Consider the following 17,511-nt stretch of genomic DNA (forward strand, 5'->3'; position numbering starts at 1 on the left):
TACAGGATGTGGACTACAAGACACTCGACAAAAAAATACTTAGGCTTGATGAGACATACTTGTCCTTCAAAAATGGGGACCTTCAAATAACTTGGTGTAGTTTATTTTTTGATACATTTCCATTCTAGCATTTACAATCAAAGTGACACCTTTTAAAGAGATATACAAGAAATACATGAATATCTGTTCAATTAAATTGTTTGACAATTGTAGTTGATTCCCAACCCAGTAAGTCACATTTAAAACTTTTTCTCAAATAGGTATTTACACACTTTCCTCTGTGTATTGTCTTTATTTAGTTTATTGTTATCAATAATATATTTTACTGTCATTATGTGTCCTCCATCTTGTGTCAGTACTATTCCATTCAATGCCAAACGTTTGCTCCATTTGAGCCATTTAAATGAGCTCTGTGCTTCAGTATCAATTCATGAGCAAGGCTTGAGTCTAGCCTATGAGACTGAAAGAAACTGTCACCCAATAGCGTCGGCTCCATTGTATATGTGAAAGGCCTAAGTAGCACTCTGGGTATTGTTTTTTCTCTAAAGGGGAGTCAGGTTACCTTGGCAACCGCAGGATGCCTACCCATAGGCCCAGAGAAAGAGAAAAGGCAGGGCCAGAAAAGGAGGGAAAGAGAGCGAAAAGAGATAAAAAAAAAAAAAAAAAAAAAAAAAAAAAAAAGGAGGCAAGATCCTTCCTAGCCTCATCTTTATTTCCCTTTTTTTTTTTCAAGTTTGTGTGTTTTGCAAATAGGCCCGATGGTTGCCAGTGGGTTGGGATGAAGACCCAAGGAGGTGAGGATGTGTGTGTGTGTGTGTGTGTGTGTGTGCTTGTTTTGTGTGCCGACATCTCTGTATCTGTCTCACACTGACACACAACGCGTCGGTGATGGCAGTTTTGTTATCTTTGTGTTTAGCATTTCTATCAGTCTAATGAACTTGTTCACACACACACACACACACACACACACACACACACACACACACACACACACACACACACACACACACACACACACACACACACACACACACACACACACACACACACACACACAGAAAGACCACGGGCTGAAAAGGCTTTCATGGCCAGTCATGCCGGCAACAGCATTACTTTGACATCTATTAATGCCTGTAAACTTTATTGATGCAATTCATTTAGAAAGTGTGACCATTCATTTCCAATTTGAAAAGAAATCCCAATGGTCCTTTGGCGCTTAAACCCAAATAAGGGAATGGGAAATGTAATGGTAAGAATAGTAAAAGATAGTTTTTCTCTAATATATACCTGTAGCATGTTGCATTTACTGGTACTTATTGTCTTGACAGTGAGATCCTACACCCTGTAAACAGAGGGCCATGCGTGTTGCACTCCGGCATCGCAGGTAAGCCTTTAGATCAGTGAATAATCAGCAGTCAGGAAGTAGTAAAAATGTAAATATAACCTCACTTCATCCAAACATGTCACTGCAGTGTTCACTTATTTTAGCTTTACTTACTTGAGCTGCATGAAACTCTGACTCTTCTGACAGTTTACTCTTGACAAAGCTCAGCATAGTTAACTTAAAGAGTCTCCCTTTCACATGCGCTGGATCTCCCCAACATATGACATCACTAGGAGGAGAAGTCAGGCCAAATGTAACATAGCAATCTGTTTTAACATGATTTCCTCTGTGCAGCTACTTTTTCATACCATATATTCTCTCAACCTGCGATGAGTGCTCGGACAACTTTGATGGAATGCAGACTAATACAGCTGAATGGAAAATAATTTTATCTGCAGCTTTATTGCCATGAGGAGACCCTCCAAGGTGTTTGTGCACGTACTTGGTGGCTGGGCTGTGTTTCTTTGGTTCAGGGTTGGTGGGTTCTCCGGCCTGATGAAAGTGAGAGAAGTGACGGCTCTCTCTGCCCCAGTTAAACTGAAGCTGGGAGCTCATGTGAGCAGCGAGCAGACGCATGCTATGATGGCACATCACGCTTCGAATACTTGTTTTGACACACCGGGGTCTCCTCATGGAACAATTTAGCTCTCCACATTCTCTACATGTATTTAGTGAAAGGCAAAGTCAGACTGTCAGTTTTTATTGCATCAAGGCTACTATTAAAATCACGACTATGAAGCTAAAAGGAGATTTAACCGGTTGGGAACGGTACAAATTATTGAAGTGACCTTTTATGTCGTGTCCAGTGAATATACGAAGAAAATATAACTCGCATATGTGGAGCTGTTTACTGTGTTGAAAAACTGCTGTATCACAGCATGAAACTGGGCTGGATCATTCATGTTCAGACACTTTCTTTGTGTACCACACTGATCTCCAACCAGGGAAGTTTCCGCTAGCTCCTTTTCCAGATGTAGTGGAAAGACTGTAGCTCAACTCATTGTGGAAAATAGATATTATGATTTGGAAGAAAATATACTCATATGTTCCCATGGCCTGTAGTCCCTGTGAGTCCAAACAGTTGCTTAGGGATACATTTTTAAACAGTTGGCTAAAAGTAATAATCAGTACAGTTTAAATAGCTAAAAACTGATAAGTAATGCATGAACACAGTTGAAATAGTTTACTAAAAATGGTTAAATAACTGATAAACTGTTTTAAAAAAAAAAAAGCTTTAAGTGTTGGAAAAGTGGTTGAAACTGTTAGCTCAGAATAACTCCTCTGCAAAGTATGCTGTAGGCCTCTCAAAGATAAGACACAAGGATAATGCTAAATAACATCCAGTTTGAAATAAACACATTTGACAGGTGATGTCACTTGGTACTCGAGTTCATCTGGCAGGGCTGTGAGGGAGCAAAAAGTTTGGCAGCCACTGATGTAGTATACTGTTCTGTTTCCTGTACCATATGAAGAGTTTTTTTTCTGTGTTGTGTGCCCTCTAGTGGTTGCCTGGTGCTCTGTCTGTGCCTGTCTGTGGTCACCCTGCTACTGCAGGGCCTCTGGGCGCCCATTGAGATGACCAGGGACGAGCCTGCTGGGAGATCACCTGAGGAGAAGGGTAAGACACACAAGCAGTCACACAGTTCAGAAGTGAAGCTTTATTCTCACACAATTACCAGTAGATTTTGCAACACAAAAAGAAACAGAAATGTCCCCTGTGTCCGGGGATTAAGACCTATTCTGACTGTCTTCCCAGTCTTAGATGAAGATTTATACACAGTTCGCGGTGGGTCTTCCCATGTATCTGACTGTTGTGGGTTTGTTGCCAGGATATACTCGAGCTTATTTGTCTAGCTAAACTGTTTCTCTAAAGGAGGGTATTTAAGAGGGATTGGAAAAGGTTGTTTGGGCAAAAGCTTTCTTTCTGGTTTATACGGAAGAGACAAATGTTAACAACAATCTCCTTTGGAGTGTGTTTTTTCTGTAAAATGAGCAGTGTTTTTTTTTTTTTTTTTTTTATGCACCAGATGAATAAATTTGCATATTTTGGCTTTGTGCCTGTCCCATTTGGAAATAAACTCCGCAGGTTTCAGTCAGTGTTCAGGAAGTCTCTGATTAACATTCATTAGTCTATTTGTTGCTTTTGTTAAGAGGTGTGATTCAAAAATTTATTTTTCAATTGGCGCCCTAATGATAAAATACTAATATGTTGTTTGTTGATGCTTTGATGTTTCTTAATTAAATTCATCCAGAAATGATTTGGAATTGGCTGATGCCATATATAGAAACCCATTTACTCGTGATAGAGTAAACTCATAGTGTTTGTCAAAGATGTGACCAAAAGTTTGTGAAAGAACAATGAATCACTTTGACAATGTAATCACAGAAGATGATGTTTTATCTAAACATCCCGGTCGTTTTCTTCTCATATTCTTGGAAAATTGTTTTTAGCAGACAGTCTAACCCACTGGTGCATGTCAGTCTCAGTCAAACTCAGCCACATTTGCTTTGTGCTTTGAGGGACCCACCGCAACTTGTGTACAAATAGCCACCCAGCTATGGTTGTGTTGGGAAACACTGTTATACCACACGGGGGAAGCTATTGGTAAGCAGTTAATCCAGCACAAATTCATCACAAAATGCTGGGTTTTGTAAAAAGTAATTTGTAATCTTAGAATCAGCTTTTTTACCCGAAGCAGGCAGTGACACGAGATGATTTAAACTGTTTCTGGTGGGGAAAAAAGAAGATTAGATACAAAGGTACTGTAAAGTTTTACCCACATGACTGGAGTTCTTATTTTTGAGAAACTGCTTAAACACACTAAAACCCATCTCCTTTAATTGCCAGATGTATCTACAAGTATAAAAGTGAGGAGGCTAAGCTTGCCCTTCCAGTAAAAAGACGTTTTCCACATGGAACACGTGATTACATGTATGATACATGTTTACCACATGTCGCAATGTATGATAACAAGGAGAAAATATATGGAAAACCTTTCGGATTGGAATCTGCATGGACTTTATACATTACACCACGAAAATGTTCCATAACCACATATTTCACATGTGCACAATCACTTGTGTATTTGGTCATATGTGATCACAAGAGTTTTTGCACAGTGGTTTTCTGTAAGGTTGCTGTAACATTGTGGAAATTTATAATATTATTATTTCATTAAACTGTTATAAGGAACTATATACTGCATATGTTTTGTGAACTTCTAATCTCCATGTGACTGTTTTGATCCTAAAAGCTGCAGAAGCAGCTCATATTTAGTATAAGTAAATGGTGTACACGCGTACACACATTCATGATTTTTAGAAGCTGCACATACACAACTTTACAAGCTCTGGGATGATATACAGTATTTATAAAGTTATCTCACCTAACTTGTTCCAGGATCCCACCTCTTCCCTGCCATTCATCTTTCACTACCTCTGAGCCCAAAGGGCTCCTGGTCATGTACTGTAGTTAGTGATATGCTGACAGTCAGCTGAGCAAATACAGATGAAATTACATCACTTTCTTGAGATATTTTACTGTGTATTACAGGTGAAAGCTCCATCTTCAGGGAGATATTTCTTCTGATGGTGTCCAATATAATGCTCAATATTCCTCATTCACCGCCTGCACAACTCTGTCAACAGACAACCGTGTTTCAAACACATGTTTCAGTCAAGAAATCCTCAATCTGCCCTCTCAAATAAACGCTTTGAGCCTCACCAGCAGACTTCAAAAACAGGCATTCACTGCTTCTACAGTTAGATAGCTGACTAACTGAGGTTCTTACCATGACCTCTTGTGCTTCAGGTCAGTCAGACACTCCATACTCGATTTATCAGAGCAAACACAAGAGGTACAGGTTATATGGTTTAACATTATTTGTTGTAGCAAACAATAATAATATATAGTCAGTGTCAGGGTAGGTTTTGAACAGAGAGTATTGTGACTGTCACATTCCTCATAATCTTTAATATTGGTTGAAGCAATTGTTTCAAACATTGTAATAAATTGTTTTTTTTTAATATAAATAAAAGGATCCAATTTCTGTTACAAAAGATTTTATTTTATTTATTATCTTTTTTGTTTGTTTTGTTTTTACCATTTCAAGCTGGAAAAGCTGCCGTTTGCTCACAGTTCATATTACATGGACCCATTTTGTATCATTCTACATCATTTTTAACACGACAAAGTGAAAGGGAGCCACCGGGTTACTGGATGCACCACGACAGACTAAAGTCAATGTAAATGTGCTGTCTGTGAACAGCTTCACCTCTTTTTGGAGTTGAAATGTGAACTTAAAGTGACTTTTCTTCAGCATACGAGGTGAGCATTTTAAACTTAGAGAAACCTCTAAACATGAAGGTGGAAACATTCAAAAACACATACAGTGTGTGTGTGTGTGTGTGTGTGTGTGTGTGTGTGTGTGCGGGCGGGCCCCCCTCATTTATCAATACGCAGCACAGTAACACTACTGATATTTCAGAGCCATGGTCGGGGGCATAGATGCTAACTTCCACAAATCTCAGTCAGATAAAGGATCATCTGTCCCAGTAGCAGGTTAACAAGGAGGAAGGCATCCCTCTTCATCCCCAGTCGCCTACTGCCTGTATGGAGTGTGAAAAATACATATGACCATACTTGTAGCACATCCCGTTAGCGCTACATGTCCCTGCTACTTGATGATCAGAACAAGATTTCTTACTTCTGGGCCCGCTTTGCTACAAGAACACAGTATGGACACTATTATGATTTTTAACATACTGTACACGACACACCATACTGCATATTCTTTATTTCACAGGTCAGCGTGATCTTGGCTTTCGTAGGCTGGCTCTTCGCTTGGAGGCTTTGAGTACTCAAGTGCAGAGACTGAGTAAAGAGAGAGATGTCACCCAGCTGACCAGAAATGATCTCAGTCTGCTGCTACAGAGGTACTCAGTAATATTATCGTAGACGGACCTCAGTATATTTAGATACAGATATGACTTGTGTTAGCATTCCTGTGTGTTTCTGTGTGTTTTTCCAGCTTTAGACAGGACCAGCAAGGCTTGGCCCGCTTGGTAGAGAGGGAGCTGAAGAGAGTGTCCGAGAGACTCGATCAGCTCGGCCGTCATCACCACCAGCACCAGCAGGCTCAGACACCGACACAACATGATGATCACGGACCACACACAGGTGAGGTCCACACTTTTATCAGCTGTAATTTACAGATAAGGCATGTGTTTTAGGGTACGAGATACAAGTCTTGCAGAGTTTTGCCTCTGTGCCAGGCAACTGTAGCCGGATGTCTTATGTTCACTTCGTCCCAAGAATGTTTGAAGGTCAACTTCACTGTGACATCACAATGTTCTACAAAACACTTTTCCGGCCATTATTCAACACCGTACCTCAGGAACAGAAGGGGAGATTGGGACGATATTTCACATTTATGTTGGTCACTGAATTGGTGATACTAATATATGGTGTTCACCTTAAAACTTTGGTGACTGTATAGATCGTCTCTGCTGTTGGGTTGAAGATGTGAGGGAAGCAGCCATGTTTTATAATGTGTAGCTTCTTTGAAGCATCATTCATACAGTATTTCAGACATTGTCTACTGTCAATCAGCTTTATTAGCAAGCATTTGAACACATATAAGGATTCCTTAAAAGTCTCCACAACATATATCATAGGAGTCTGGACACATATGGATGTAAACTGCAGCTTGACCTGTTGGCGGAGGCGTACCACCGTGAGCAGGTCATTGTTGTTTAGCTTTAATTTTACAATGTCTTGGACTAAAATAAACTAATTGTTCAAGTTAAACAGATATTCTCAGGTTTGTTGCAGTTATAATGTGCTTCTATATTCTGGCTAAACCAAATAAATACACTCTCTCCTCCCTGCAAGTTGCCAGCTTCAATAATTGGCCGGTTGCAAACTTCTCTGCGGTTGCCTACAGTGGTAGTGAGCCAAATGCATGGTTCATAGCCTTAGTAAAGGTTAACCACACAGTGAAATTAACAAGCTGTGATAATAGAGGGTGTGAAGGAGGGGGGTTAAAGTGCAGTGGGTGCAGGTGGTTATGGGGGATGGAGTCCTTGAATAGAAGTTTAACAAGTCCCACGGAGCCAGCGCCAATCAACTTGCCGTGGGGAGGAAAGAAGTTTACGTCTACGCTACGACCCTCCTGTGAGGTGTCAGGTGAGAGTCGGGTTACGCACACTGGCTGGCATGTGAACGGTTGTTCGTGTGTATGTGTGTGTGGTGGGGATGAGTAGGTGTACACTCACTCCACTATTAGAAAAAGGGAATTCATAAAGTTTGGGCCACACAGACACGATCGCATCCATATGTGAGCGTGGCCTCACTTCTGGACATGCATACACATACACTATGTACACACATGCCACCCGCATGCACACAAACACAGACTTCCCCATCACCAGCCTGTTGGCCCCTCACCCTCTTCCTCTCACATTACCTCACACCCATAAAATACGACTGAATTACCCAGGAGTCCTTTCACCAACTTGTCTACTCATACTCTTGTTTTTGTAGAAGGGGAAACTTTTTTTCTTTTGGCCATGCCCCTATAGCGTATCCCTGTTTTTAGGCTTTCACACCTCTCCTCAGCCTACAGCTTTTCTTATCTTTTTTTTCTCTCCCTTTCCCTTTTTACTAGGTTGTTTTACACAGTTAAGGACTGTGTATTTTGGCAAGGTCTCGCATTGTAAATGGGAATGTTTGGTAGGAGGCAGGTGGGTCAGGTGTGTGTGCGCGTGTGTGCGTTCATTCCAGTTGATTGACATTGGCTGGAGATGGTGGGGGGGCTTACGGGAAAGGGCCTCTGAGAACACACTGCCTCTACTCTCATGCCTCATGCAGGCATGGCAGCGCTATACATCGTGCTGATGGCTGCTGTTCATTGTGCACATTTCAGTTGAGAGGTTGTATATCAAAATTATTGTCCACTGTTCTTCATTAGCAACATTGAGGCACCTCTACAATGTAGTTTTTGTTTCTGAAGCCGGGGTTGTAGAATAATGATGCATTAAAAATGGGCACACACAAAAAAAAACTGTGACGGCTAATGTCTCACGCACAGGGCCCAAAGAGAAGTGTGAGGTGCCAATGGATCCTGCATATCCTGTGTGTGCTGAGAAAGTGGAGGTGAGAAAGTGAAAATGTATATGGTAGCATAAAATCATGGCTCTGTATGTGTTTAATTGAAGTGCTTACCATGACTTCAAGTTTAATATTCAGTTTCAAAACATAGAGGTTTGAACTATAAGAGAAAAATACCATTGGGGATCATTGGGAGTATAGTATAGCATGTTCTTTATATTGGATAATCTGCATGATGAATCAGTTTGCATAACCAAAGTGTGCTTATCATTGCTTTAATATAACATCTGTCTCTGTGTTAGTTCCTGCTGGCCCATTGGCAGTCAGACCCTTGTTATGCTTTTTATGGAGTGGATGGTACCACTTGCTCCATATTGACGTACCTCAGTGAAATAGAAGACTTTTGTCCTCCTCGTCTTGGAAGAAACCACTCTGCACTGCCATGGCATCAGAAGGCTCGTTCTTATACGGAGAAGGTATAATCTTAGTCTACAGCACTGTGTGTCGCTGCAGAATGAGTCAGCACAATTTATGATTTTTTACTTTGCATTGTGATTACGCACAGGCTGGGATACGTGCAACTCTCAGCCCGTTGTATGAGGTCATCAGCAACGTCAGCAGCCCGGCAATGAAGTTCATCTGGTCCAGAGTGGAGAGAATGTCTGAGCGGTGGATCCAGGCTGGTCTGAGGATGAAGCAGAGCGGCAACACGACTGTCTCTTCCCAGATGAGGGTAGTTATGACATCATATTTTTGTCACCTTGTGTTATAATCTACAGAATCTTAAATCTACTATACCTACTGTGTTTGCCTGGCTGCATATTAAGGAAGATGGATTTTGGACGTTTAAACTTCCCATCCATTAGGTGCTGCTTTACCCTGGTGCCCTGGCAGGGAATGTCGGCCAGCGTTTTGAAGCCATGGTGGAGCGAGGCGGTCCTCTAGGAGAGCTGGTCCAGTGGGCTGACTTGGGTGCTTGTCTGACAATCCTGGGCCACAACCTGATCTTCAGCACCTCACAGCAACGACTCCACAGGTTACTACTGTCCTAAACCACAAGTTACTTTCACCTGAATTAAACATCATGTTCATTTGAACAGTATTTTAGTAGTTAGGTGGAATGAGTATGACGTATGTTGAATCCAACGTCAACATGTTGGCATCTTGTAATTATCAACCCAGTTGGTCTGGGATCACTTAATACTGTAGGGATGAGAGAGGCAAACGACATCAATTATTTCTCGAACCTGATGTGTGTTTGTTGTGACCCTTCCAGTCTGATAGGTGCTGCACCAGGCCGAGGCAGCTGTCCAATCCAAAGGCCCCTCACCTTTGACCTCATCTACACCGACTACCACGGCCTCGCTCACCTCCAAGGAGCCATGGGACTGGCTTTCCTGCATTACCGGTATGACCACAATTTTCTAAATCCATAATCATGCCCAGTTGGATGTATATTTCATGTACTTTGTGATTAAAGTCCTGATGCAATAAAAAGTAAATGGACTTAGTAACTTTGATGTCCTTGATTATCAGAAATATAACAGCAACTAATATTAGCAATAATCACTTATATTAACAGAATTGTATCACACAGGTGTGTCTCTTTTACAGAGCTCGCATTAGATACTAATGTTGTTATTTAATGTGAAGTATTACATTATATTATATGTGTCAGTGTCAAATGAGTTTTGTGTCAAATTATTTAAAAATAAATCCCTCTAGGTGCCACTTCAGAATCCTGGACTCATTCGGCACCGAACCAGCCTTTAACCTGGCGAGTTATGCACGTAGCCACGGATATAAAACACTGTGGGGGAGCTGGGGTCTCCAACCTCTGCAGTACATGACAATGTTCCGTAAGTCTGTGCGTATGTATTTGTTATTGTGTTTCTGTGCATGTGTCTATAAGGTTGGACACAGTACACTGATTAAAAAATGAACTCTCTCTCTCTCTCTATATATATATATCTTTCACATACACCCCTCTCAGTGTTCTCACAGTGAGAGGATTAATAGCTGAGGTTAAATAAACTTGATGCCCAGACAGAGCTTTCTTTCCAACACCTCTCCATGTCATCTTTCCCACCCTGCCGGGAGATGGAGACGAGCTGGAAGCTCTGGGCCGGGAGCCACTCTTCATCCCTCAGCTGGGAACACTGTTTATTTGTCCTGCTGAGGGAGAGGAGGGAGAGAGATGGTTGTTAGTTGAGGATGTGAGAAGGACAAAAAAAAAAGAAGAAAGAAAACAAAACAGAGGAAGGACACAGGAAGAGGAAAGAAATAAAAGAAGCTTGAGAAAAGAGTTGAGTGTTAATGCTTCTGTTTTGCAGAAGGCACAGAGAAAGAGAAGCGACTGAAGGCTTGCACCAAACAGACAAACAGTCAAAGTTTCTCTCCAAACCCTGACATGCTGCATGATCATATCGCTGCTAATCTGATAGGTGTGTGTGTGTGTGTGTGTGTGTGTGTGTGTGTGTGTGTGTGTGTGTGTGTGTGTGTGTGTGTGTGTGTGTGTGTGTGTGTGTGTGTGTGTGTGTGTGTGTGTGTGTGTGTGTGTGTGTGTGTGTGTGTGTGTGTGTGTGTGTGTGTGTGTGTGTGTGTGTGTGTGAGAAGCGGTGAATCTAGACAGGCGCCGGAGAGAAGCAGAGCCCAAAAGGAGCCAGCAGGAAATTCTGTGTAGGGGGTGAATGAGGGGAGACTTGGCAACCACACACACACACACAAACACACACACACACACACACACACACACACACACACACACACACACACACACACACACACACACACACACACACACACACACACACACACACACACACACACACACACACACACACATAGAAATGTTACAAATCGATGCTTAGACACACACCTTTGCCGGCACATTCCTTGCAAAGTAAATACTCATCTCTCACACCTTCCACAGAGTGTCAGAGGGCAGCAGGGTGGCAGCTGCCTATCCAAACACCCAACCCTCATATGTGAAGAGTTCTCATTTCCTTCAGCCCATGATTTATGCTGCGCAGTATGTTTTTCCTCTCTCGCAGAATTTTAATATAAACTGTGATTCACCTGCAGCCTTACTATCAGTGAGTAGTAGTGGCCAAAAGTAATTTGTTTTTCACACTTAATGTAGTATTTGTATCATCTTCAATGAAGACGTGTTCACTGACTTTGATCACATTTTAGTCAAAGAAGCACAGAACGAGGCACCCAATTTTATCATCCACAAAAGAAGTTTAATATCACTCAAAAACATGAGTAGAGACGTGACAAATGTGCCAGATTAGTTTCATGACTCTGAGTGACGCTGAAGCTCCCAGCCCTTGTCCGGATTCCTTTTTTTTTTTTTTTTTTTTTTGTAAGTTTGCTTGTTAAAAATGTCATGGAATATTTTTACAGGTCATTTAACTTCTCTATGTTCTGTTGTCTCTAGCTCACACTCCTGATAACTCCTTTCTGGGCTTCGTGAGTGAAGAGACAGCGAGGAGGGAGGTGAGGGAGGATAAGCTCGAGCCGGAAAACTACAGGAAAGACAGAATAGCCGTTGTCTATGGCAAACAGGACTACATGTGGCAGGTATAATGAGTAAAAGAGTATATTATGTAGAAAGACTGTGAGCATATCATAAAGCAGCTACGGCAAGACTTTACATTACAGTGAAGTTTTTGAACATGCAGGTCTTCTCTGAAGTCTTTACTCAGATTCCTGTTTGTGTGTGTCTTTGTGTGTATCTCTATATCAGGGTAAATCTCAATATGTGGAGGTGATCAGTGAGGAACTGGAAACTCATGCCACAGTCTACCAACCTCCAGGACACTCCTCAAATTTGCCCAGGTCCATCAGAAACCACGGACTGCTGACTCAGGAAAACTTCTTACGACTTCTCCGCAGGGCAAAGGTCAGATAAGAGCCTATCACAAAGTAACACAAGAAAGCCTACTGTATCTAAATCAAGTTATGATTAAGATTGTGAGTTCTGAATAATGATAACTGTCTTTCTGGTTCATAGTTTATGAAGTACCCTCTTTAAGGAAATAGTCTTCCCTCTGCTGCTTCCGTTTTCCCCGGCAGGTGTTCGTAGGTCTTGGGTTCCCCTATGAGGGTCCCGCTCCTATTGAAGCAATAGCTCTGGGCTGTGTCTTCCTTCAGCCACGTTTTGACCCTCCACACTCATCAGACAACAATAAATTCTACAAGGGCAAGCCCACCACAAGACAGGTAGGTAACTCCCATATCAATTATATACTGTGAGATATTGTTGAATTTGTGTTCTAAATTACTGCTATGTTTTTGTGAAGATCTAAAAACGTCTCCTATAACTTTTGGATCTTAGATCTCTTCCCAGCACCCTTATGCTGAAGAATTCATTGGTAAACCCTATGTGTGGACTGTGGATGTGACCAACAGGACTGATATACGGCAGGCAGTCAAAGCTATTTTGAGCACTGAGGTAGTTTCCACTGAACAAACAGAATTACAGTTCAACTGTATGCAGACACACACCTTATTTTCCCCAAATTCCAGTTACAGTAGCACTGAATAAAAGTGTTTGTGTATGTTTTTGCAGGTGAAGTCTTTCACTCCTCAAGAGTTCACTTGTGTGGGAATGCTGGAGCGGGTTCATGGTTACATCACTCACCAGGTACATGTAGGGGGAGCTGTTATAATATATTTGGGTGCTACCCCACCAAATTAGAGATAGACCTATTTAATACCGTCTGTTATGATGTGAGAGAAAATACATCTTAAAATAGGGTGGGTGCCCTTCAAACCTTTTGATTTTAAGTCAAACACATTTAAAGGATTATAAATACATTATTCTGATATTGGCATTTTATAAACATGTTATCCACCTCTTGAACTACATCTAGTCTTTAATCACGAATCCTCCTTCTATGATTCAAGAGTGGTTTGTGTCTTTATGTCCTACCTTTCCGCCGATCCTGGGCCATGGGTTCTACAGCACCCCCTGGTGGATGATAGTGGACCTGCATGTCCACAACTAGAAATTAAAACGGATAATAACGAATTAAAAAAAGTTGTATTTATTTCTGTTGGCTATGTTCATAGCCATCACAGTGATGTAATTATTCAGATGTTATGAATTCAGCATGCGGTAAAAAGTAAATCTTAGCTTTTCAAAAAAAAATAATAATTCGGGTGGAAATGACGTTTATGGTCAGACAGAGCGGTTCAAGGCCACGTGACGTGACCCCACACACGCATAACAGTGGCACTGACACGGAGAGAGGCAGAGACACACACACACACACACACACACACACACACACACACACACACACACACACACACACACACACACACACACACACACACACACACACACACACACACACACACACACACACACACACACACGGCAATCAAGACAGACTACCAACTACTATTTCTGCTGATCAAATTGTTTCAAAGGCTTTCTACACATTGTGTTTCAGACAGAAGAGGAAACCACTCAGTTCTTGCTCGGTTAAAAATCAAATCACTTTCCACTTTCTTTTTCTTTGTTAACGCTCAAGAACTTCTGCAGTCGCTCTGTCCCTACTTGGCCGCCTGAAAGCGCTCTCAGGATGCACCTTGGTCCGCTGGGTCAGTCCTGTGTAAGTGTGTGCCGACGCTCCTCCCTGTTGTGCGAGCCTGCTCTCTTCCACCACCTCAACACGCCTGCCGCATTTACCAGGTGAGAAATTGGAACCATTAAACCATGCCAACTCTAAATGCACTTTTTTTTTTCAATATACACATTCACATCTGGAATCAGAGCAAGCATACAGCATGATGAACGTACAGCCGTGTACTGTCTGAGACCTTGTGCTTCTAGTTAAATGCAAATGGTTCATGATATGTAGCTTTTCAGAAGCTGGAAACCAGTAACCACTGGTGTTTTAGGTGCACAGTATTAATACACATTCAGAATTTCCATTAAAAACAGAGCAACATCAGAACAATATTGTGGTAGAGATGTCCAGTGTATTGATTGATGCTCTGTATACAAATAAACTAATCGCTATCTTCCATTTCGCAGGCTCAGACTGAGTTGCTCCAGCATGGTGCAGGAAGTCAACCACATGTTTCCTTCCTACAGCCCTTGGGGTCGTCACTGCGGCCTCCAGCAGGAGCCTCTGCTGTTCAGTTGTGCCGGCTCTGACCCTTCATACCGCAGACTGTGTCCCTGCAGGGCTCACCTACCCAGACAGGTAGCTCTGTGCCCCGACTGCGTCTAAGAAACACTCTGAAAGAACTCGGGGAAATAGCAGTGAGAGAGGAGGAAGAGACTGCACCAAAGAGAGCTCGGCAAGGCAAACTGTACAGGTAAAGATTCTCAGCACAAGGGAGCCACCTGTCATACCAAAGCTATTAAAAGCTTTGTAGTCTTTGTTTGTGGATTTCATAAAGGCGGGACTATTTTATTTATATTCAAACATTAAAAAGTAGTTTAAAAGCATTTCAGTCTGCACCCCCAATGTTTAGTTAGTTAGTTAGTTATCAGACTTTGCCCAGGACAGTTGTCTGGATGATTTAATTTTTTTTTTTTTTTAAATTTATGTCAGTTTTTACTCAGGAAGCAACCATGAATGATTGTGATTGCATTAGTACTTGAAATTTTGAAGGTTGATGAATTCAACGGCTGTTGTGTCATGGAACCAAATAAAATCTCTCTTGTTTCTTTAGCTTTACCTTAATAGCTTTAACCAGTGATTCAGAAACTGCGGTACACAAGAGCCTTCCTGGAAGCAGTGGTGTCGTCCACGTGATCCGCAGGTATACGTCGTGTACCAACTAAGAAAAACAAAGATACGTAATGTAGTTTTGTGACACTCAAGTAATTTTGTTTTGCGAATACCAGCCGGGTTGCCAACTTGCACGCTTTTGGCGTGGCGCCCCTGTATCAGTCTGTGGCCGCGTTCACATAGTCAGTTTTTCTGAGGCAGGTTCGGGACAGAGTGAAACGAGCCGGAAGTATTACGTGGCCGGCGTGATAAGAGCTGTTCGAAAGCTTTTCATGATTGATGGTAGAGTAGTAGTAGACATGTGGATCTCTCCAACATCACAAAACATCTGTCCAGTATGTTGAGTTTTACCTCATTCACTTTGCTCTACAATTTCACACCTATTAAAAACTAAAATGTGCATAAAAAGTTTGACAAAACGCTAAGAGCAGCTGAAGAAAGTTTGTTGCTTCCAGCTGTTTCTAGGAGTCTTTCCTTTTGAGTTTATTAAACACCTGCAGCTTCATACAGCAGCAGAATATGAGCGACTGTAAAGTTAGAGCATTGCGTCTGTATATGTATGCAACAGCAGAAACTTCATTAGTTATTAATAAATAAAATGACTATTAAAGATTTCAATTTGAATTAAAAACCTACTATCTAACCATCCGGTGTTATAAATTGATCTTTTAAAACAGCAGCTTTATGTTATTTAGCCTTTCTGGGGCTATTGCACGGTAAAATCAGGGAATTTTATTTTGTGGAAGAAAAACTGTTTGGTGTCTGCAGTGGAAAGTTGTATTTGGGAAATTTGTTTCAATATGTCGTGGCACATGGTCTGAAAAAGTTGGGAACTTCTGCCATCAGCAAATAGTCCTCAAATATAGGCAAGATGCACTTCAGGGAAATATTTATTTAAATTAAGTGTCACCAGTGAGTCGAACGCAGTTTTGTTTACAGCGTTAAGCTTCATTTCTCAACACACGCAGTTCAGCACACTGCAGTATTTATGCTAAATAAGTATCTAATTATTCATTTGGTGACAGAAATGTATCATACTGGTCAGTGTTGCATGGGATTGCTTCTCATGTTGCACCTCTGCTTTGCTGGCTGCAAATATGAGCCCGGGTCTCAAAGGAGAGAGGGTGACAGCTTTAGTGATGAGGCTCATTATCCGAGTGAATCACGGATGACCTCTCAATGCGTTCAGGAGGTCACAGCCATATGACCACGATTATACTGTCACATAAACCATTGGTTCCCCGACCGTCTCCAACCCCCTCAGCTCTATTTAAATCCATGCCCCCCCACCAGTGGCGGCAGGACCTCATTGTTTGTCTTTCAAACGCACATTTGGCGTCATTTTAGATTCTGGAAAAAAGTCACCGAAGACAGGATTTATTGTGTTTTCTTGAGCTATTTTACACCTTAAGATGATTTTGATCATAACAGATGACTCAATTTGTCCGGAGTTTCTGTGTTTGCTGCAGTACTATTCCCTGATCGCCTCAGGATCTACAATTCGTAGAGCCTCCAGAGGGTATGTCGCAACCTAGGTTGATACGAGCAACAGTGGGAACTTTACATACCGTGTATACAGTGATTTGACGGGGTTTTGCATTTGAGCATTTCCATTTTGGAAACCTCCAAGAGTCACACAGGCTTATCTCATCATCGCCTCCTGCATGACAACATGCGAACGAAACGAATGATGGCAACTAAAGGCCAAACTCCAGCACACGATCAGTGGCGTCAGTGACGGGGTGCTGCACTCACACGGCACAGCTGTTCGCAAAGATGGCTCCAACAATGAACCTGACCGACGTGAGGTTTTTCTTGGAATCGGCGCACCGACGAATGTTAACTAGCAGAAAAAAAAAAAAAAGAGAGACCTTTTCTGCCTCGCTAGGCTCCACGTGAGCAGAACACGTTGTCACTCCGGGATCAGACCGCTCAGGGCTGTGACAACAAGACCGGCTGACTCTGTGATTGACTAGTAAAATGGATGCGAAATGGTCCATGAAAACGACACCTTGGTGGATTTTGGTGAATTCGTTTGGCTCTGTCAAAAGGGACTTTTCTTAATTAGCTGGATGTTGATGGTGGAAATTAACTTGTGTTTATGTCGAGAGGCTGTTTGGAATAAAGACTCAGAGGGACGTCTCTGAAACCAATTTTGGGGAAATTATGTGTCATTTCTGGATGAGTCACCTTAATTCCTATCAGTTACATGTGTTGTGGCATATTAAAAACGGTCACACTTCCCAGGGGGCTGATAG

The 17,511-nt window shown here is 41.9% G+C and overlaps 1 protein-coding gene across 1 annotated transcript; it reads left to right on the top strand.

Annotated features, from left to right (window-relative positions):
* Nucleotides 1-1,334: 1,334 nt before the first annotated feature.
* LOC138616926 (alpha-1,6-mannosylglycoprotein 6-beta-N-acetylglucosaminyltransferase B-like) lies at nt 1,335-15,073 on the top strand. Its single transcript, XM_069691527.1, has 17 exons — nt 1,335-1,384; nt 2,887-3,002; nt 6,190-6,319; nt 6,415-6,563; nt 8,476-8,540; nt 8,798-8,971; nt 9,061-9,228; nt 9,362-9,531; nt 9,772-9,903; nt 10,221-10,354; nt 11,938-12,080; nt 12,247-12,402; nt 12,576-12,722; nt 12,838-12,954; nt 13,072-13,146; nt 14,042-14,202; nt 14,548-15,073. The coding sequence occupies exons 1-17, from the start codon at nt 1,359-1,361 to the stop codon at nt 14,744-14,746; spliced, it is 2,262 nt and encodes a 753-aa protein (XP_069547628.1). The 5' UTR covers nt 1,335-1,358; the 3' UTR covers nt 14,747-15,073.
* The last annotated feature ends 2,438 nt before the right edge of the window (nt 15,074-17,511 follow it).

Source organism: Brachyistius frenatus, unplaced genomic scaffold, assembly GCF_029030835.1.
Source record: "Brachyistius frenatus isolate BFR_SWC_R1_liver_20210118 unplaced genomic scaffold, ASM2903083v1 Contig_11, whole genome shotgun sequence".
In the NCBI taxonomy this organism is placed as follows: domain Eukaryota; kingdom Metazoa; phylum Chordata; class Actinopteri; family Embiotocidae; genus Brachyistius; species Brachyistius frenatus.

Bases quoted from the DNA above. Each gene is read 5' to 3' on its own strand.
- LOC138616926 (XM_069691527.1), top strand. From the start codon at position 1,359: ATGCGTGTTGCACTCCGGCATCGCAG. The intron at 9,532-9,771 runs GTTACTACTGTC...TGACCCTTCCAG, and splicing joins TCACAGCAACGACTCCACAG to TCTGATAGGTGCTGCACCAG. The intron at 12,403-12,575 runs GTCAGATAAGAG...TTTCCCCGGCAG, and splicing joins GACTTCTCCGCAGGGCAAAG to GTGTTCGTAGGTCTTGGGTT.